This window comes from Salmo salar, chromosome 27 (genome assembly GCF_965601325.2).
Source record: "Salmo salar chromosome 27, fSalSal1, whole genome shotgun sequence".
NCBI classification, from domain to species: Eukaryota; Metazoa; Chordata; class Actinopteri; order Salmoniformes; family Salmonidae; genus Salmo; species Salmo salar.
In genome coordinates, this window is record NC_138317.1 from 14376811 (window position 1) to 14397518 (window position 20708).

General features: G+C 41.3%; 2 protein-coding genes across 2 annotated transcripts; both read left to right on the forward strand.

The window, feature by feature from the left end:
- The first annotated feature begins 10853 nt into the window (after positions 1 to 10853).
- On the forward strand, positions 10854 to 13886 carry LOC106588275 (uncharacterized). Its single transcript, XM_074112243.2, has 5 exons — positions 10854 to 10938; positions 11112 to 11438; positions 11552 to 11851; positions 12819 to 12935; positions 13096 to 13886. The coding sequence occupies exons 1-5, from the start codon at positions 10899 to 10901 to the stop codon at positions 13149 to 13151; spliced, it is 840 nt and encodes a 279-aa protein (XP_073968344.1). The 5' UTR covers positions 10854 to 10898; the 3' UTR covers positions 13152 to 13886.
- Positions 13887 to 15271: 1385 nt separating this feature from the next.
- On the forward strand, positions 15272 to 20059 carry LOC106588274 (Ig mu chain C region). Its single transcript, XM_014177107.3, has 5 exons — positions 15272 to 15425; positions 17705 to 18040; positions 18301 to 18603; positions 18782 to 18904; positions 19849 to 20059. The coding sequence occupies exons 1-5, from the start codon at positions 15371 to 15373 to the stop codon at positions 19884 to 19886; spliced, it is 855 nt and encodes a 284-aa protein (XP_014032582.1). The 5' UTR covers positions 15272 to 15370; the 3' UTR covers positions 19887 to 20059.
- The last annotated feature ends 649 nt before the right edge of the window (positions 20060 to 20708 follow it).

A 20708-nucleotide genomic window follows, 5' to 3' on the forward strand; every position in this document is an offset into this window, starting at 1 on the left:
GGTCAGGGCGTGACTGGGGGGTATTCTAGTTTATTATTTCTATGTGGGGTTCTAGGTTACTATTTCTATGTTGGTGATTTGTATGATTCCCAATTAGAGGCAACTGGTAATCATTGTCTCTAATTGGGGATCATATTTAAGTAGTTATTTTTCCCACCTCTGTTTGTGGGATCTTGTTTTGTGTAGGTGTCTGTTTGCACTTCACTGTCTTCACGGTTCGTTTGATCATTTATTGTTTTTGTATTTTGCTGAAGTTTCACGTTATAATAAAGATGTGGAACGCTACTCACGCTGCACCTTGGTCCAATCATTACGACAATCGTGGCAGTTGTGGAGAAGTACAGATCAGGGTTGGGTTATAAAAAAATATCAGAAACTTTGAACATCCCACAGAGCACAATTAAATCTATTATTAAAAAATGGAAAGAATATGGCACCACAACAAACCTGCCAAGAGAGGGCTGCCCACCAAAACTCACGGACCAGGCAAGGAGGGCATTAATCAGAGAGGCAACAAAGAGACCAAAGATAACCCTGAAGGAGCTGCAAAGCTCCACAGCGGAGATTGGAGTATCTGTCCGTAGGACCACTTTAAGCCATGCACTCCACAGAGCTGGGCTTTACGGAAGAGTGGCCAGGAAAAAGCCATTGCTGAAAGAAAAACATTTGCAAACATGTGGGAGACTCCCCAAAGCATGTGGGAGACTCCCCAAACATATGGAAGAAGTTACTCTGGTCAGATGAGACTAAAATTGAGCTTTTTGGCCATAAAGGAAAACGCTATGTCTGGCGCAAACCCAACATCTGTCATCACACCAAGAACACTATCCCCACAGTGAAGCATGGTGGTGTCAGCATCATGCTGTGGGGATGTTTTTCATCAGCAGGGACTGGGAAACTGGTCAGAAATGAAGGAATGATGGATGGCGCTAAATACAAGGAAATTCTTGAGGGAAACCTGTTTCAATCTTCCAGAGATTTGAGACTGGGACGGAGGTTCATCTTCCAGCAGGACAATGACCCTAAGCATACTGCTAAAGCAACACTTGAGTGGTTTAAGGAGAAACATTTAAATGTCTTGGAATGGCCTAGTCAAAGCCCAAACCTCAATCCAATTGAGAATCTGTGGTATGACTTAAAGATTGCTGTACACCAGCGGAACCCATCCAACTTGAAGGAGCTGGAGCAGTTTTGCCTTGAAGAATGTGGCAAAAATCCCACTGGCTAGATGTGCCAAGCTTACAGAGACATACCCCAAGAGACTTGCAGCTGTAATTGCTAAAAAAAAGGTGGCTCTACAAAGTATTGACTTTGGGGGGTGAATAGTTATGCACACTCAAGTCTTCTGTTTTTTGTCTTATTTCTTGTTTGTTTCACAATAAAAAACATATTTTGCATCTTCAAAGTGGTAGGCATGTTGTGTAAATCAAATGATACAGACCCCCCAAAAATCTATTTGAATTCCAGGTTGTAAGGCAACAAAATAGGAAAAATGCCAAGGGGGGTGAATACTTTCGCAAGCCACTGTACACCAGGTCTATTCAACTATATTCTTACAGGGGCCAGATATAAAAGAAAAAAAATACTAGGTTAATTGCACGGGGGCCGGACATTTTCCACGTGATTATTCTTAGGAAGCACCTTTCTTAAAATTAAATGGTTCTAAAAGTAATTAGGAAAGAAGTGGAGGGCGCTTAACCAACATGAGTCCAGGTGCAACCAAAAACTGATAATCATTAAAAAGGAAAAGGCACAACACTTGCTCACCATTTTATTATTTTATTAAAAGGTTCTTAAAAGTAATTAGGTGATTCCAGCCTGAAAGAAGTGCAGTGCATTCGGAAAGTATTCAGGCCCCTTCCCTTTTCCCACATTTTGTTACGTTACAGCCTTATTCTAAAATGGATTCAATAAAAAAAAATCCTCATCAATCTACACACAATACCCCATAATCTAGAAATGTTTACAAATGTATTATGAAATACAAAATAGTACATTATTTACATAAGTATTCAGACCCTTTGCTATGAGACTCGAAATTAAGCTCAAGTGCATCCTGTTTCCATTCATCATCCTTTAGATTTTTCTACAATTTGATTGGAGTCCACTTGTGGTAAATTCAATTGATTGGACATGATTAGGAAAGGCTCACACCTGTCTATATAAGGTCCCACAGTTGACAGTGCATGTCAGAGCAAAAAGCAAGCCATGAGGTGGAAGGAATTGTCCGTAGAGCTCCGAGACAGGATTATGTCGAGGCACAGATCTGGGGAAGGCTACCAAAAAAATGTTTGCAGTATTGAAGGTCCCCAAGAACACAGTGGCCTCCATCATTCTTAAATGGAATAAGTTTGGAATCACCAAGACTTTTACTAGAGCTGCCGGCCTGGCCAAACTGAACAATCGGGGGAGAAGGGACTTGGTCAGGGAGGTGACCAAGAACCCGATGGTCACTCTGACAGAGCACCCGAGTTCCTCTGTGGAGATGAGAGAACCTTCCAGAAGGACAACCATCTCTGCAGCACTCCACCAATCAGGACTTTACAAGAAACAAGATTCTCTGGTTTGATGAAACCAAGATTGACCTCTTTGGCCTGAATGCCAAGCGTAAAGTAGGGAGGAAACCTGGCACCATCCCTTCGGTGAAGCATAGTGGTGGCAGCATCATGCTGTGGGGATGTTTTTCAGCGGCAGGTACTGGGAGACTAGTCAGGTTCGAGGGAAAGATGGACGGAGCAAAGTACATAGATCCTTGATGAAAACTTGCTCCAGAGCGCTCAGATTGGATTGAAGATTCACCTTCCAACAGGACAATGACCCAAAGCACACAGCCAAGACAATGCAGTAGTGGCTTTAGGATAAGTCTCTGAATATCCTTGAGTCCAGACTTGAACCTGATCCAACATCTCTGGAGAGACCTGAAAATAGCTGTGCAGCGACGCTCCCTATCCAACCTGACAGAGCTTGAGTGGATTTGCAGAGAAGAATGGGAGAAACTCCCCAAATACAGGTGTGAAAAGCTGGTAGCGTCATACCCAATTAGACTCAAGCCTGTAATTGTTGCCAAAGGGGCTTCAACAAAGTACTGAGCAAATATGAATACTTATGTAAATGTGATATTTCAGTTGTTGTTTTTTATACATTTGCAAACATTTCTAAAAAACTGTTTTTACTTTGTCATATTGGGGTATTGTGAGTAGATTGATGAGAAAAAATACAATTTAATCAATTTTAGAGTAAGGCTTTAAGGTAACAAAATGTGCAAAATGTCAAGGGGTCTGAATACTTACCGAATGCACTGTATGTTTGAATTAAATTCCCTCAGTCATTAAGTGCGTTTTTTTTTACACACTCCCTTCTAACCACAGGAGGTTGGTGGCATGTTAATTGGGGAGGATGGGATCGTGGTAACGGCTGGAGCGGAATCAGTAGAACGGTATCAAATACATCAAACACATGGTTTCCAAGTGTTAGATGACATTCGATTGGCTCCGTTCCGGACGTTATTATGAACTCAGCAGCCTCCACTGCTTCTAACGAGTCCCTGTGAGCATCAGAGAGGAAAACAGAAGGCGTGTGTGTGTTCCTGAGTCATAGCTTTCAGGAATGGGCTCACAATATTTTTTAGCTTACACCGCTCAAACGCTAGAGCCAAATCTAAAAAAGAATCAACGTGCCACATAGGCACTAGATCCCACTAGACGCCACATTAGCTCTCACAGTCTCATGTCAGAATTAGACGTTCACCCATGTTTCTCAAACATCACATTTCAAAAGTTCTTCCAAGTGTCAAATTTCAAAGTGTTTAAGGTTAAATTTAGGTTTAAGCATTCATTCAAGAGGCATGAGGACTGCAGATGTGGCCAGGGCAATAAATTGCAATGTCCGTACTGTGAGACGCCTAAGACAGCGCTACAGGGAGACAGGATGGACAGCTGACCACGTGTAACAACACCTGCACAGGATCAGTACATCCAAACATCACACCTGCGGGACAGGTACAGGATGGTAACAACAACTGCCCGAGTTACACCAGGAACGCACAATCCCTCCAACAGTGCTCAGACTGTCCGCAATAGGCTGAGAGAGGCTGGACTGAGGGCTTGTAGGCCTGTTGTAAGGCAGGTCCTCAGCAGACATCACCGGCAACAACGTCGCCTATGGGCACAAACCCACCTTCGCTGGACCAGACAGGACCGGCAAAAAGTGCTCTTCACTGATGTGTCGCAGTCTTGTCTCACCAGGGGTGATGGTCGGATTCGCGTTTATCGAAGAAGGAATGAGCGTTACAGCGAGGCCTGTACTCTGGAGCGGGATCGATTTGGAGGTGGAGGGTCCGACATGGTCTGGCGCGGTGTGTCACAGCATCAACGGACTGAGCTTGTTGTCATTGCAGGCAATCTCAATGCTGTGCATTACAGGGAGACATCCTCCTTTCTCATGTGGTACCCTTCCTGCAGGCTCATCCTGACATGACCCTCCAGCATGACAATGCCACCAGCCATACTGCTCGTTCTGTGTGTGATTTCCTGCAAGACAGTAATGTCAGTGTTCTGCCATGGCCAGCGAAGAGCCCGGATCTCAATCCCATTGAGCACTTCTGGGACCTGTTGGATCGGAGGGTGAGGACTAGGGCCATTCCCCCCAGAAATGTCTGGGAACTTGCAGGTGCCTTGGTGGAAGAGTGGGGTAACATCTCACAGCAAGAACTGGCAAATCTGGTGCAGTCCATGAGGAGGAGATGCACTGCAGTACTTAATGCAGCTGGTGGCCACACCAGATACTGACTGTTACTTTTGATTTTGACCCCCCCTTTGCTCAGGGACACATTATTCAATTTCTGTTAGTCACATGTCTGTGGAACTTGTTCAGTTTATGTCTCAGTTTTGAAATCTTGTTATGTTCATACAAATATTTACACCCTTTCACGACTTCCACCGATGTCGGCTCCTCTCCTTGTTTGGGCGGCGTTCGGCGGTCGACGTCACCGGCCTTCTAGCCATCGCTGCTCCATTTTTCATTGTTCCATTTGTTTTGTCTTGTTCCCCGCACACCTGGTTCACATTCCCTAATCACATTGTATATATATATATATATTCCTCTGTTCCCCCCATGTCCTTGTGTGGAATTGTTTTGTTGCATGTTCAGTGTGACGCTCCAGGCTGGTTATTTCCCCCCTGGGTATTCTTGTGTAACCCATAGGAGGTTGGATTATTGACGTTTGTTTTTTGTGACTGTATTTTGCGCATTTCCCTTTTGCATTTTGGCTGGAGGTTTGTCGCTGGTGCGTCCGTTTATTGTGCTTCTGCCCAATAAAGAGTGCGCCTGATCACAACTCTCTGCTCTCCTGCACCTGACTTCAACACCAGTAGCGCAGACGCTGACACACATGTTAAGTTTGCTGAAAATAAACGCAGTTGACAGTGAGAGGACGTTTCTTTATTTGCTGAGTTTATGAAGTAATTCTTTGTTGAACAATGAAAATGTGTGACGATGTGCCTGAGTCATTTCCATTCAGTTTCCCCACACAAACTGAGTAATGTTCATTTTAATGTCAAGTGTGTAATGGTAATGTCTTTCTAGGGTGATTATCACTTAATGTATCTGTTTGATTGTCTGAGTGGTCTATGCCCGGTTAGGGCAGGTCCTAGGATACCCGTTCTCCTCATTCAGGGGGAGCTGCACTAATAGTAACATTTACTTACAGGTCTCTATCAGATTATACTCAGCTGTGTGTGTGTTTTCATTGACAGAGTCAGCTATACACAAAAAGGGTTCCAAAATTGTTCTTCGGCTGTCCCCATAAGAGAACCCTTTTTGGTTCCAGGTAGAACCATTTTGGGTTCCATGTAGAACCCTCTGTGGAAAGGGTTCTACCTGTAACCAAAAGAGTTCTTCAAAGGGTTCTCCTATGGGGACAGCCGAATAGCTTAGGTTATAAATAGCACCTTTCCTTTTTTTTCTGAGTGTACTATTTTGGCCAAGTAAGTTTATTGTTTTTGAAGTGAATTATTTTTGTCAACTATTTTCATTAAATCTGTACATTTTGTAAATACTCAATGCTAGATCCAGTCTTCTTCATTACTCCCTGCACTGTAAATAAATACCACCTATTTTTGCACCTGAACCTCTGACTCAGTCTCACATGTTGCTGCTAACACTGCTACCAAATATTATAGAATAGATCTGCATCAAATTGGTAAATTGAACTTGATCTATTTACAAAGTATATACAGTACATCAGTTGCTATGGGCTATTGTTTTGTTAAGCAAAAGCACACAGTAGTAAATGCATTTTACTTGTGACAATTACCCTTGATCCATTGCAGTGTGGACTATTGTACCTTGAACTGAAAAACAGTAGCCTAGTACAGTGGTTCCCAACCTTTTTTGGTTACTGTACCACCAACTGAATTTTGTTCTGCCCGGAGTATCCCTGAAGTGCCCCCTCATGTGCATTTTACCAGTAAGCCTATGGTAAAGTACCCCCCCATGGATAGGCCTGGTTGGGAACCATTGGCCTAGTACATGCCAGAATCCCTCACTGTTACGTTTGTTGATTGTAGCTCTACATATTCTGATCCGTCATTACTTTGTCACTTTTCTAGCGAGGGCCTCATATTGTTGGTGAGAACAGTCAGAGTCTCTCTCCATCTCTGACCACACGACCTCACATCAAAGACAAGGGTATGCACACTGCAATGGCCTGCCTTTCCAGACCACTACCTGTTTGAAGCAGCAAACACAACTGACTATTACGACATAAACACATCAGTAGAATCCTTGCATCTCTCAATTACAGCTACAATTATTACTAACTGACAGCTCTTTCTTGGTATTTTAGTTTCACCATTGCTTTTTATATAGCAGCTGCATACAACTACAGTCCTCGTGGACCACAGTGTTCATGCCTTTGAATTGGTCTCTGGGAAATTAGTGACAATCAGTCAAGTGCAGGGGGAAATTAAAAACAGCAGGATTGCAGTGCCTGAGGATTGGAGTTGGGCTTCTTTAGATAATTATATAACAGTGATAATGCTGCTTGTTCTGTATTTAAATTGTACTACCCACTATTGCCCTGTAGGGTGCCTCATGTTTCTTCAAGTGTAAAGGATGAGGGTAGCAGGAAATCTATGAGTGCATCTCAATAATCTAAAGCGCTTTCCTCTTCAAGTCTCCTTTCCTTCGTTTGCACTGATGTGAAAGAACTGGACAGGTGAGAGTATATTCCTGGTCGGTGCTGAGCCACACATACATTGCAGAAATGTCTATGGCCAAGTATGTAAACAATACAGGAATATAGTAAATTCATTATGCTGCAAGTTTTAACAGGTTCTGGAATTCCATAATAATGACGTGACTGAAGCGAGAGTAGAAGTGGTTTAGCCGGCGTTTAAAAAAATGGAACAGTATCTCTCTATCGCTCTCACAGTGTAACATAATTCCGATTTAAGATATAAATGAGATGAAGTCCTTGTGGAAGCAATCAAAATATTTACATATTTGAACAACCTGGTAAGCACTACAAAAAAAGTTGAAATACTGGGAGTGTGGTCAGCCTGTTTGCCTTGAGAGTGAGACCAGGAGTTCGATACAAGCCCCCAGAATCGCTGCACCATATCTCAACTATGAGACTCAGTCATTTAAGGACTAATGACCATACATGTCATATTTTGTCAAAGAATTGAAAGGTAGTTCAGGGACTTAAAATTAACCCAGTTCAAGTCGCTTTTTCAGGCTTGTCAAGTAAACTATTTTACATAAGGTTTCAACTGCAGTAATGACAAGAATTCTGTCATAGATGTGACACACATGTACACATGTACACGCACGCACACACACACACACACACACAGGTTGACACACCAATACATGCAGAGACAGAGGAATGAGACCACATGTAATGACACTATTACAACACAAAGGGCATGACTGTCTGAAAGTGAATTATGTAGAAGACTAAGAATGCGTTGAATTGCCTGTGCCACAGTGTGTGCCTGTTTCCTTCCCAAAATCATATCTGTATATGAGTAGCTTGTATAAGTAATGTACTCCTACTGAACTTTCGTTCATTCATAGGGAGTTTTTAATCTTGAATGAATGCTTAAAAAAAAACTAAAAAAACAAGTCTTCAAATCCACCGATGCATTTGCATTACTTGACAAAAATGATAAAAGCAGTTGCGGGACAATCAACTGATTCATATCTGTAACAAGGATTATTCTGATATATTTCGCTTATTTTGTTGGTTTGTGTATTGACCACAGTACTACAGTCTTTCTAAATCTATTCATGTGGGACACAGAAGGCCTAGCTCTAACACACCTGGCTCAACTACTTGACTAATCACTAATCAGTCAACTCTTGACTTGTTGAAGCAAGTGTGTTAATAGTGCTGGGCTAGAACCAAAATGTGACTGAGTACGACAAATAAGAACAAACATGCATAGTGGTTATTTATTGCATTTGGATATACAGTCCCTTCGAAAAGTATTCTGACCCCTTAACTTTTTACACGTTTTGATAGGTGACAGCCTTATTCTAAAATTGATGAAATTGTTTGTTTCCCTTATCAATCTACATAAAATACCCCATAATGACAAAGAAAAAACGGGATTTTAGAATGTTTGCTAATTTACTAAAAATAAAAAACTGAAAAATCAGTACATAACTATTCAGACCCTTTACTAAGTTCGATTACAGCCACGAGTCCTCTTGGGTATGACGTTACAAGATTGGCACACCTGTATTTGGGGAGTTTCTCCCATTTTACTCTGCAGATCCTCTCGAGCGCTGTCAGGTCGGTGGGGAGCGTTGCTGCACAGCTATTTTCAGGTACCTCCATAGATGTTCGATCAGGTTCAAGTCCAGGCTCTGGCTGGGCCACTCAAGGACATTCAGAGACTTGTCCCGAAGCAACTCCTGCATTGTCTTGGCTGTGTGTTTGGGTCATTGTCCTGTTGGAAAGTGAACCTTCGCCCTAGTCTGAGGTCCTGAGCGCTCTAGAGAAGATTTTCATCAAGGATCTCTCTGTACTTTGCTTCGTTCATCTTTCCCTCGATCCTGACTAGTCTCCCAGTCCCTGCCGTTGAAAAACATCCCCACAGCATGATGCTGCCACCACCATGCTTCACCGCAAGGCATTCAGTCCTCAATCTTGGTTTCATCAGACCAGAGAATCTTGTTTCTCATGGTCTGAGAGTCTTTAGGTGCTTTGGCAAACTCCAAGCAGGCTATCAGGTGCCTTTTACTGAGGAGTGGCTTCCACCTGGCCACTCTACCATAAAGGCCTGATTGGTGGTGCAGAGATGGTTGTCCTTCTGGAAGGTTCTCCCATCTCCACAGAAGAACTCTAGAGCTCTTTCAGAGTGACCATCGGTTTCTTGGTCACCTCCCTAACAAAGGCCCTTCTCCCCCGATTGTTCAGTTTGGCCAGGCCGGCAGCTCTAGTAAAAGTCTTGGTGATTCCAAACTTATTCCATTTAAGAATGATGGAGGCCACTGTGTTCTTGGGGACCTTCAATGCTGCAGAAATGTTTTGGTACCCTTCCCCAGATCTATGCCTCGACACAATCCTGTCTCGGAGGTCTATGGACAATTCCTCAACCTCATATCTTGGTTTTTGCTCTGACATATACTGTCAACTGTGGGACCTTATACAGACAGGTGTGTGTTTTTCCAAATCATGTTCAATCATTTGAATTTACCACAGGTGGACTCCAATCAAGATGTAGAATCATCTCAAGGATGATCAATGGAAACAGGATGCACCGGAGCTCAATTTCGAGTCTCATAGCAAAGGGTCTGAATACTTGTAAATAAGGTGTTTCTGTTTTTTATTTTTAATACATTTGCAAAAAATTCTAAAAACCTGTTTTTGCTTCGTCATTATGAGGATTTTTATTTATTTAATCCATTTTAGAATAAGGCTGTAATATAACAAATGTGGAAAAAGTAAAGGGGTCTGAATACTTTCCAAAGGCACTGTAAATGCATTCATTGTTAGGCACATTAAACAATAGGACATATAGTACAATACACTAACACAATGCAATTTCCTGTAGTTGGCATAACTCTAAAACGATTAAAATGCTCAACATTCAACATCAACCACCCTTAAAGGACACAGCAAGACATTAGAATTCAAAGAAGAAAGTACAGTATACAATTAGTGTACGCTTGTTTGTGTGGTCAATACTTGCTCATCAGCCTTGCTTTAACCAGTTTTTCTGTCATACATTGTGAGCAACTAAAACAAGAAAAGAGTTGCCAGCTAATAGTTGCTAGTTGTAGCTGAAATGTGAGATGCGATGATGCTACCGAGGCGTTTCCTTATGTTGTAATAGTCAGTGTGTTTGCTGCTTTAAACAGGCAAGTGGACAGGAAACGCAGGCCCATGCAGAGAGCACAGCCTTGTTTTGATATGAGGTCGTGTGGTTAGAGGTGAGGAGAGACTCTGATCTACATCTTACAAACACTGTGAGCTCCTCCATAGGAGCCTGTACTGTTTTGCAAACACATACAGTACATAAACATGAATAATCTTACTTACAAGGAAAAGTCTGTGATAATTACTGAAATATCCATTACTAACCATTATACCATATTTCGATGGATGTGTTGAGGTTTATCTATCATGACAAATACAAAAAAATGGAATTAGAGTCAAAGTGCTCCTTAAATGACTCCCAAAATACTCCCTAAGAATCCCTAGAAGTTGTTTTTTATGTACTATCAAGCATTGGTGTAAGCTTTTAATCATACCTCTTTTATCTAACATAGGGACACTTGAAGGTGTAAAAAAGGAGAAGAAAAAAAGGTTTCCGGTATTTCGATTTGAAGAGTATATATATATGGTTAAAAAAGCTATGAGACAGTCATTCTTCTGATGTGTCAAGATGCGTGCCTGCCTTTTTCTGTTGTGGAGTACTCTCTCAGGTAAATTAATTTCCAAGTCTTGTGTTATTATCACTTCAACAATGCTTCCTTTATGGCAAATTCTTAACCCAAACATTAGCAACAAAAAAAAACATGATTCGCTTTTCCATCACAACTACCAATCAGACAGTTTGCATTATTCTGAGTTTCATAATTCATGTTTTTGCTTACAGCTACTTGGACAAACCAAATAATTGTGACCCAGACACCTGGTATGGTGAAGATGATAGCCGGTGGCACGGTGACTTTGAAGTGCCATGTTGATCAGATTCTCGCCTTTTGCCACTCAGTGACTTGGATGAAAGTAGACGCCAGGACTGGAACAATGAGCACAAGAACTAACGTAAAGATGAATACGACCTCTGAGGCAGGGAAACGGGACAGAGTATGTTCAGCAACCATCACCAACGCATTACTGAGCGACTCTGGCATGTACTACTGTTTGGCTGTTCACTCCAAGGCGGTCCACAACGGCAACGGATCCAATCTAATCGTCACAGGTGAAATACAACTATGCATTTGCTAATATCAACACCATATAAGCTGCACTGCAAATAACAAGGCGGAAGGAATATCCCCAAATGATAATTGAAAGTTATTCTTCTCATTACAGAGAGCAGCACTGAATCCCCAAACATCAAAATTGTCTCATCAGACAGTGACGGCTCTTCCGCCGCTCTGCTGTGTTTGGTGTCAGGAGTGGTCCCGTCTCAAGTCCATGTGTTCTGGCTCATAGACGGGAGAGAGGACAGTGGACTTACTGAGTCCACCTGGACAGACAACAGTGATTCAGCCACAGAGTTCACTAGGAACCAGATTCTAGTCCAGGCAGAGGAGTGGGACAGAGGGGTGCAGTGTACGTGTGTGGTGGAGTTTGAGGGAAATTCTATCAACAAAACTGTGCAAAGAATAGGTACGTAAAAAATATGCTTTTTGGGATATTATGGTCAACATTCCCCTCCCAATTGCACCCTTGCAGTGAACAAAACGACTGTTTTACTGCTAGAGAATTCTCTTAACAATGTCCATGACAAGGCACAGAATATTTATGCAGATTACAGTTACCTTACTTACTTACAGTGAGGGAAAAAAGTATTTGATCCCCTGCTGATTTTGTACATTTGCCCACTGACAAAGAAATGATCAGTCTATAATTTTAATGGTAGGTTTATTTGAACAGTGAGGGACAGAATAACAACAACAAAAAAATCCAGAAAAACGCATGTCAAAAATGTTATAAAATTATTTGCATTTTAATGAGGGAAATAAGTATTTGACCCCTCTGCAAAACATGACTTAGTACTTGGTGGCAAAACCCTTGTTGGCAATCACAGAGGTCAGACGTTTCTTGTAGTTGGCCACCAGGTTTGCACACATCTCAGGAGGGATTTTGTCCCACTCCTCTTTGCAGATCTTCTCCAAGTCATTAAGGTTTCGAGGCTGACGTTTGGGAACTCGAACCTTCAGCTCCCTCCACAGGTTTTCTATGGGATTAAGGTCTGGAGACTGGCTAGGCCACTCCAGAACCTTAATGTGCTTCTTCTTGAGCCACTCCTTTGTTGCCTTGGCCGTGTGTTTTGGGTCATTGTCATGCTGGAATACCCATTTTCAATGCCCTGGCTGAGGGAAGGAGGTTCTCACCCAAGATTTGACGGTACATGGCCCCGTCCATCGTACCTTTGATGCGGTGAAGTTGTCCTGTCCCCTTAGCAGAAAAACACCCCCAAAGCATAATGTTTCCACCTCCATGTTTGACGGTGGGGATGGTGTTCTTGGGGTCATAGGCAGCATTCCTCCTCCTCCAAACACAGCGAGTTGAGTTGATGCCAAAGAGCTCCATTTTGCATACTTATCTTTTGTATGGTATGTCATATCCTCAGATCTTGGCGTGCTATGTTACGTCACAGTGTGGATATACAGACTCCTGGGAATAACTGCCTGGCTTCTGCTGTTGATCATGGCTACCACTGTGGCAGCATGCAGGGGCAAAAATAGAGGTATGTATAAATACTGACATAGGTCCTGAATGACCCAAATACATGAATAGAATAGCATGTAATAATACAAATATACAAATGTACTGTACGTTGTAATGGTTCAGTTAAACTGTAGAATAATTCACCTGTTTTGAGTCTTTATTTAAATTTTGTGACTTAGGTGTTCAGAGGAATGATACCTCAAAGAACATGGGACGAAGGCATAATTCATCATAAAAAGGTTTTATAGTTTGTCATTTGTACAAAGTCATTTTGGTAGCATTGACATGTGTTAAGACCATTGGGAAAAGTTGTTTCTTTTTGTTGTTGTTGTTGCTTGCTTAACTGTTGCTAACTATTCAAAAATGGAAGTGTACATTGGAAAAAAGCTCATTAGAATTTCAAATTGCAGTTATGTTTTTCTCATAGAACATATTCACATTGAATAATTATCCACTGTAAATGCTCTCTCATTACAAGTCCTGGGTCAGATATCCACTTTTTTTCTTATTCGAAACATTTGAGCGAGTGATTGAAATGTTGTTGAATTCCTCTCTGTGAACCACACTTTGCTAGGCTTCATGCAGGCAACTGTGTAGTTACAGACTTCGAATGAATCCATTTCAAGAAAAAATGTCCATGTTTAAAAGATGCAATGCAATAGTATTGCTTCATTCCTTATTCACATGCTATGTTGTTACTGGCTTATTTGCTAAAGTAAGAAACTTTCCCAGAAATCCTCACCATCTGTTTTGACTACTAACTTGTAAAGGAGAGACATGATACCCAACTCTTTCTCTTAACAAGTGCATATCAGATAATCAAATCAAATCAAATTTTATTTGTCACATGCGCCGAATACAACAGGTGTGGACTTTACCATGAAATGCTTCCTTACGAGCCCTTTCCCACCAATGCAGAGTTAAAACGTTTAAAAAAATGTGCTAAATAAAAAAAGGAAATAATAACAAAGATTCGTGCATATTTTTTGCTAAAATAATTGCAATTGCTGTGTAATAACTGTCCTTCAAATGAAAAGGTGAAACTTTGGAAGTAAGCAGTGTGCAGCAGCGTCGCTTATCCAAATCATCTTATTTAGTCCAACAGACTAAATGTGTAAACGTGTCCTATGTGAGATAGGGCGAGATTATTGCTGGTCTCTGTCGTTTTGCTTTCATCATTGAAAGCAAGCCAAAGTAACTTTAAACCAAGTCATTAAGCTTCACAAACCCTTTCAGAGACCTCCTGTACCCCCTGTTCACCCACGACTGTGTGGCCAAGCACGACTCCAACACCATCGTTACGTTTGTATTGGGCTATTGTGTGTATATTGATGAGGGGGGAAAAAATGATTTAATCAATTTTAGATTAAGGCTGTAACGTAACAAAATCTGTAAAAAGTCAAGGGGTCTGAGTACTTTCCGAATTGCTGAAAAGAATGTGAGATCTGTAGCTGAGTATGAGACTTAGTGGCAGAGTAGACATAAATTTGTCTTGCGTTCTGTTCATAATTGTGCCAGAGCAGTGGACAGAAAGAAACACACATCAAGTCAGGAGGTACAGCAGCGGCTTGTGGTTTGAAGAGGCGACACTGACTGAGGTGGGCTTTCAAGGTAAATCTCATTGGTTGACTTCTGAAGAAATCATGCACTCATGAAGAAAAAAAAATCCCCTTTTGCAATTGTTGTGACATTTTGTGCTTTTGCAAATTATTTGGAATTATTTGTCACTAGGGGGTGTTTTAGAAACCTTTTTTTATCAACCCCAACTAAATCATTTTGAAAAAAATACAGCGGTATTGATCATCATCATCATTTGTGTCAATTCCATTTCAATTAAATATATATTTTTTAGTTATGCGACTAGCGTTGAAACAATGAAGACCACTATTTTAAAGAGTAAGTTTGTCTGAGGTTGCTAACCAGAATGGTAGCATCAGTTGTCTGCAGTCCATTTTTACTCAGTGGCATTGCCTCACAACCTTAATCAGGTCAAAGAAAAGACCACCATATAGCACATTTAGGTTGGAGAGCATTTCAGTCTGTGTCAGTCAGTCTTTTGATTCAGTTGTTGTTGACATGCCAAATGAATAAAGCCACTTTGAGTTAGCTAAAGAAGAGTGTATAAACTGTAAAGATGTACCGTGTAAAGATATACTGATGTAAACAAACCATTTCTGCTTATAATTACTTGGACTGAAAAATGTACTGATATGCCTTAGAATATAACATCCTCCTGAATCTGTCACGGACTGCATCGAGAGACAGCCTTCTACAAAACTACATGAATGTCTCTGTAACATCTTTCAGAAATTGTTTGGAAATTAAAAGCACACCTTCATTGTCATTCTGTGTGTGTGTGTGTGTGTGTGTGGGGGGGGGCTGAACTATTCTTCCATCCTGTCAAATGTCTTTATTACTTAGCTGAAGGAGCGAGCAATTTCTCTCAACCCTCTGATGTTCGACATGTATACTCCGCTTCTGATTCTGTGCTACATGCCTATTTTGAAAGGTAAGCTAACATCTAATTGTATTCACTAATTGTATTTAATTGATCTACACAATTCAAAATGGATTTACATAAGTATTCAGACCCTTTACTCGGCGTTTACAGCCACGAGTCTTCTTGGGTATGATGCTACAAGCTTGGCACACCTGTATTTGGGGAGTTTCTCCCATTCTTCTATGCAGATCCTCTCTGTATGCCTATGTAGATATTCCATAAAAAATCAACCGTTTCCAGGTACAATAGTCGTTTACAACATTAACAATGTCTACACTGTATTTCTGATCAATTTGATGTTATTTTAATGGACAAAAAATGTGCTTTTCTTTAAAAAAACAAAGACATTTCTAAGTGACCCTAAACATTGAATGGTAGTGTACATAATAGGCGGTGTCAGAGGAAAGCACATAAAATTGTCAGAGACACCAGTCACCCAGGTCATAGACTGTTTTCTCTGCTACCGCACGGAAAGTGTTGCCGGAGCGCCAAGTCTAGGACCAAAAGGCTCCTTAACAGCTTCTACCCCCAAGCCATAAGACTGCTGAACAATTAATCAAATGGCCACCAGACTATTACATTGACCCCCCCCCTCCCCTCCCCTCCCCTCCATTTGTTTTGTACACTGCCGCTACTTCCTGTTTATTATCTATGCATAGTCACTTCACCCCTACCTACATGTACAAATTACCTCTAACCTGTACCCCCGCACACTGACTCTGTACCGGTACCCCCTGTATATAGCCTCGTTATTGTTATGTTATTGTGTTACTTTTTATTATTTTTAATGTAACTTTGTTTGGTACATTTTTTCTCAACTCTTCTTGAACTGCATTGTTGGTTAAGGGCTTGTAAGTAAGCATTTGACCGGTAAGGTTGTATTCAGCGCATGTGAGAAATAAAGTTTGATTTGATTTGATTCGTTTTTTGTTTGTTTTTTGCAAAAATGTCTGCAAACCTGTTTTTGCTTTCTCATTATGGGGTATTGTGTGTAGATCGATAAGGTAAAACATTATTTTATCAATTTTAGAATAAGGCTGTAACGTGACAAAATGTGTAAAAAGAGAAAGGGTCTAAATAATTTCCCAATGCATTGTATTTTCAAAAGTATGTGGACACTCCTTAAAATGAGTGGCATTGTTGCTGACAGGTGTATAAAATCGAGCACACGTCCATGCAATCTCCATAGACAAACATTGGCAGTAGAATGGCCTTACTGCAGAGCTCAGTGACTTTCAACATGGTGCCATCATAGAATGCCACCTTTCCAACAAGTCAGTTCATCAAATTTTCTGCCCTGCTAGAGCTGTCCCAATCAACTGTAAGTGCTGTTATTGTGAAGTGGAAACATCTAGGAGCAACAACGGCTCAACCGTGAAGTGGTAGGCCACACAAGCTCACAGAATGTGACCGCCGAGTACTGAAGCGCATAGCGCCTAAAAATCGTCTGTCCTCGGTTGCAACACTCACAACCGAGTTCCAAACTGCCTCTGGAAGCAACGTCAGCACAATAACTGTTTATCAGGAGCATCATGAAATGGATTTCCATGCACCCGCATACAAGCCTAAGATCACTATGTGCAATGCCAAGCGTAGACTGGAGTGGTGCAAAGCTGGCCACCATTGGACTCTGGAGCAGTGGAAGCAAGTTCTCTGGAGTGATGATTCACGCTTCACCATCTGGCAATCCGACGGGCGAATCTGGGTTTGGCGGATGCCAGGAGAACGCTACCTGCCCCAATGCATAGTGCCAACTGTAAAGTTTGGTGGAGGAGGAATAATGGTCTGGGGCTGTTCATTCTTGATGATTCTGTGCTTCCAACTTTGTGGCAACAATTTGGGGGAGGCCAATTTCCTGTTTCAAAATGACAATGCCCCTGTGAATAAAGCAAGATCCATACAGAAATGGTTTGTCAAGATTGGTGTGGAAGAACTTGCCTGGTCTGCACAGATCTCTGACCTCAACCCCATCGAACACCTTTGGGATGAATTGGAACGCCAACTGCAAGCCAGGCCTAATCACCCAACCTGACCTCACTAATGCTCTGGTGGCTGAATGGTAGTAAATCCCTGCAGCAATGTTCCAACATCTAGTGGAAAGCCTTCCCAGAAGAGTGGAGGCTGTTATAGCAGCAAAGGGGGGACCACTCCAAATTAATGCCCATGATATTTGGAATGAGATGTTCAACAAGCAGGTGTCCACATACTTTTGGTCAATTAGTGTATCACTTTAACCCCATATGAATCTATGCAAGGCATTTGGTTCAGTATCATGTTTCCATATTCAGTTGTAGGGTCCATCATGTCGGAGGACTCAACAGTGATCCAGTATCCACCTGTTGTTGAGGAGGTAGTTGGCGGCAACATCACCATGAACTGCATTCTGGAGGGGTTGACTTCTTACTGTTATACTGTCGCCTGGATAAGACTGCCCAAACAACCTGGGGCGCTGCGATTCCCCAAGAACACCGTTATCAACACCAGATCTGAGTATGAAATCTTCAACAATATATGCCCAGTGTCCATCTACAACGTATCTGTCACCGACTCTGGGATTTACTACTGTGCTGTCATATATGGCCAGCAGATCTACTTAGGCAACGGCACCACAGTGATTGTTAAAGGTTAGTATTATAGCATTTTATGTTGGTCCTATAGCATTTTAACTATCAAACCCTTCATAGACCTTTTTATTGTAAACTGATTTCGCATTATCTTGATGTGTTGTGTCTCAAGCTTTAACTTGTGTTCTGTAAGAGTCACAGGCATGAGCTATATCACTGATGCAGTATTTGTAATGAAGATCAAATCAGTTTCCAAATGATCTAACATCATTTTTATTTACTTCCCCAATTTTTCCCTTTATTTCCATTTTTTCATGTAGATGAAACCAAAGCTCCTCTAACCATCGAAATCCTGAAACCGCAGAACAGCTACCATTCCTCTGTCTCTCTCCTGTGTTTGGTGTCAGGAGTGGTCCCGTCTCAGGTTCACATGTTCTGGCTCATAGGCGGGAGACAGGACAGTGGACTTACTGAGTACACCTGGACAGACAACAGTCATCCAGCCACAGAGTTCACTAGGAACCAGATTCTGGTCAAAGCAGAGGAGTGGGACAGAGGAGCAGAATGCACGTGTGTGGTAGAGTTCGAAGGGCAGTATATCAACAAAACCGTGCAACACAATGGTAAATGCTCTTCCTCTTACTATCATTAGTTAGCACTACTGTAATAATATTGACCGTATGTTCATGTAGTAAGTAGTAACATTAATTTGACAATAAATGCAGTGAATTTGAAGATATTGAAACTTTTTGTATTGAGCTGTACCATTCCCTTTGATGAGATGTTATTGTGTCCTGTCAGACTTCTCCACGACGTGTTACACCATAGTGAGTCTCTACAGGGTTCTGGGAATTGTGTCCGCTCTTCTTCTTCTCCTTACACTGGCTGCATGGGTACAACTATCAGGCAAGAGCAACAATTCAGGTAAGAGGTATTTTTGTATGATAGTTCATTATATACTGAACAAAAATAAAAACGCAACATGCAACAATTTTAACAATTTTACTGAGTTACAGTTCATATAAGGACATCAGTCAATTTAAATAAATAAATAAATAAATAATCTATGGATTTCACATGACTGGGCAGGGGCGCAACCATGGGTTGGCCTGGGGGGGCATAGGCCCACACACTTGGGAGCCAGGTACACCACTGGGGAGCCAGGTCCAGCTAATCAGAATGAGTTTTTCCCCACAAAAGGACATTATTACGGACAGAAATACTCCTCAGTTTTATCAGCTGTCCGGGTGGCTGGTCTAAGATGATCCTGCAGGTGAACAAGCCGGATGTGGAGGTCCTGGGCTGGCGTGGTTAAATGTTCATGGTCTGTGGTTGTGAGGCTGGTCGGACATACTACACAATTCTCTAAAACGACGTTGGAGGCGGCTTATGGTAGAGAAATGAAAATTACATTAATCTGGCATCAGCTCTGGTGGACATTCCTGCAGTCAGCATGTCAATGGCACACTCCTTCAAAACATGAGACATCAGTGGCATTGTGTTGTGTGACAAAACTGCACATTTTAGATTAGCCTTTTATTGTTCCCAGCACAAGGTGCATATGCCACACCTGTCAGATGGATGGAATATCCTGGCAAAGGATAAATGCTCACTAACAGGGATGTAAACAAATGTGTGCACAACATTTGAGAGAAATATGTTTTTTGTGCATATGGAACATTTCTGCTGTCTTTTATTTCAGCTCCTGTACATGTTGCATTCATATATTTGTTCAGTATAGTTACATGTGTGTGCATGAAACAAAGTTCGATGTGAATACACACACGCTTTTTTGTTTTACATTTTTCTTTCTTTTTTACTTTTGACTAACTAAAAGTGCTAACTGGGTTCATTTGTTTTTTCTTCAGGCAAGTGTAAGAAAAGCAACAGAAACCCCCCAAACTAAAGAAGAGGAGGGCTTTGGGATTCTGTCTTCATTGTGAAAACTGCAGGAAACCAACATTCAGAATTTGAGTGCTTTGAGTGAATCACAGTGCTTCATACCAACTAGGAAGACGTTAAGTATGTAGTACATTTTCACTGGGTGTCGAAAGGCTATCGAATATTTTTGTGTGACTTCTTTTCAATTTTTTTCCTATTCACTTTGCTTTTGATTTCATTACATGAAAATTGTCAGATAAGCAATATGCATAAAAAATAAAATGTGTTAGAATAGCCTAATGCTTCCATAAAGTGATATCCTTAAAGTACTGTAGTGGTGAAATGTGATTTTTTTTCTCATCTAGTGGCACAGTCATCTTGTGTCACCATCTCAAAACATCCAGTAGATATCAGTGTTTACTCAAAATATACAATCTACCCTTCCTCTCACTTGTGCGTCCATTGTAGTGACACTGATTGAATGAAGAATGGCGCCGAAGGAGATGGCTGCCATTTTATAATCCCGTAACCAATTGTGCTATTGTGTATGCTTTTTTTTTTTAGCTATTTGTAACTTTTTAAAAGGTAAGCATTTCACTGTAAGGTCTACACCTGTTGTATTCGGCGCATGTGACAAATACAATTTGATTTGAGATAGGCTGGAGCTTTTTGAAACTATTCTAAAACATCAGGTAGGAAACTCCATTAACCAAGTTATCTGCATCAACATTAAAACAAACTAGCCATCATTTTTTACAAAATTATTATTTCTGTGATGGGTCTACATTGCTTTATGCTGTATCATAGTGTAAATGTTTAATTGTGTTTTTTACAGTTTACTAAAATC

What these genes read in the sequence shown, in the direction of transcription:
- LOC106588275 (XM_074112243.2), top strand. Translation starts at nt 10,899, where the DNA reads ATGCGTGCCTGCCTTTTTCTGTTGTGGAGTACTCTCTCAG. An exon ending in GTTGTGGAGTACTCTCTCAG is followed by an intron (nt 10,939 to 11,111) that starts GTAAATTAATTT and finishes TTTTGCTTACAG; the next exon opens with CTACTTGGACAAACCAAATA. An exon ending in CAAAACTGTGCAAAGAATAG is followed by an intron (nt 11,852 to 12,818) that starts GTACGTAAAAAA and finishes TCATATCCTCAG; the next exon opens with ATCTTGGCGTGCTATGTTAC.
- LOC106588274 (XM_014177107.3), top strand. Translation starts at nt 15,371, where the DNA reads ATGTTCGACATGTATACTCCGCTTCTGATTCTGTGCTACATGCCTATT. An exon ending in CAAAACCGTGCAACACAATG is followed by an intron (nt 18,604 to 18,781) that starts GTAAATGCTCTT and finishes GTGTCCTGTCAG; the next exon opens with ACTTCTCCACGACGTGTTAC. An exon ending in AGGCAAGAGCAACAATTCAG is followed by an intron (nt 18,905 to 19,848) that starts GTAAGAGGTATT and finishes TTTTTTCTTCAG; the next exon opens with GCAAGTGTAAGAAAAGCAAC.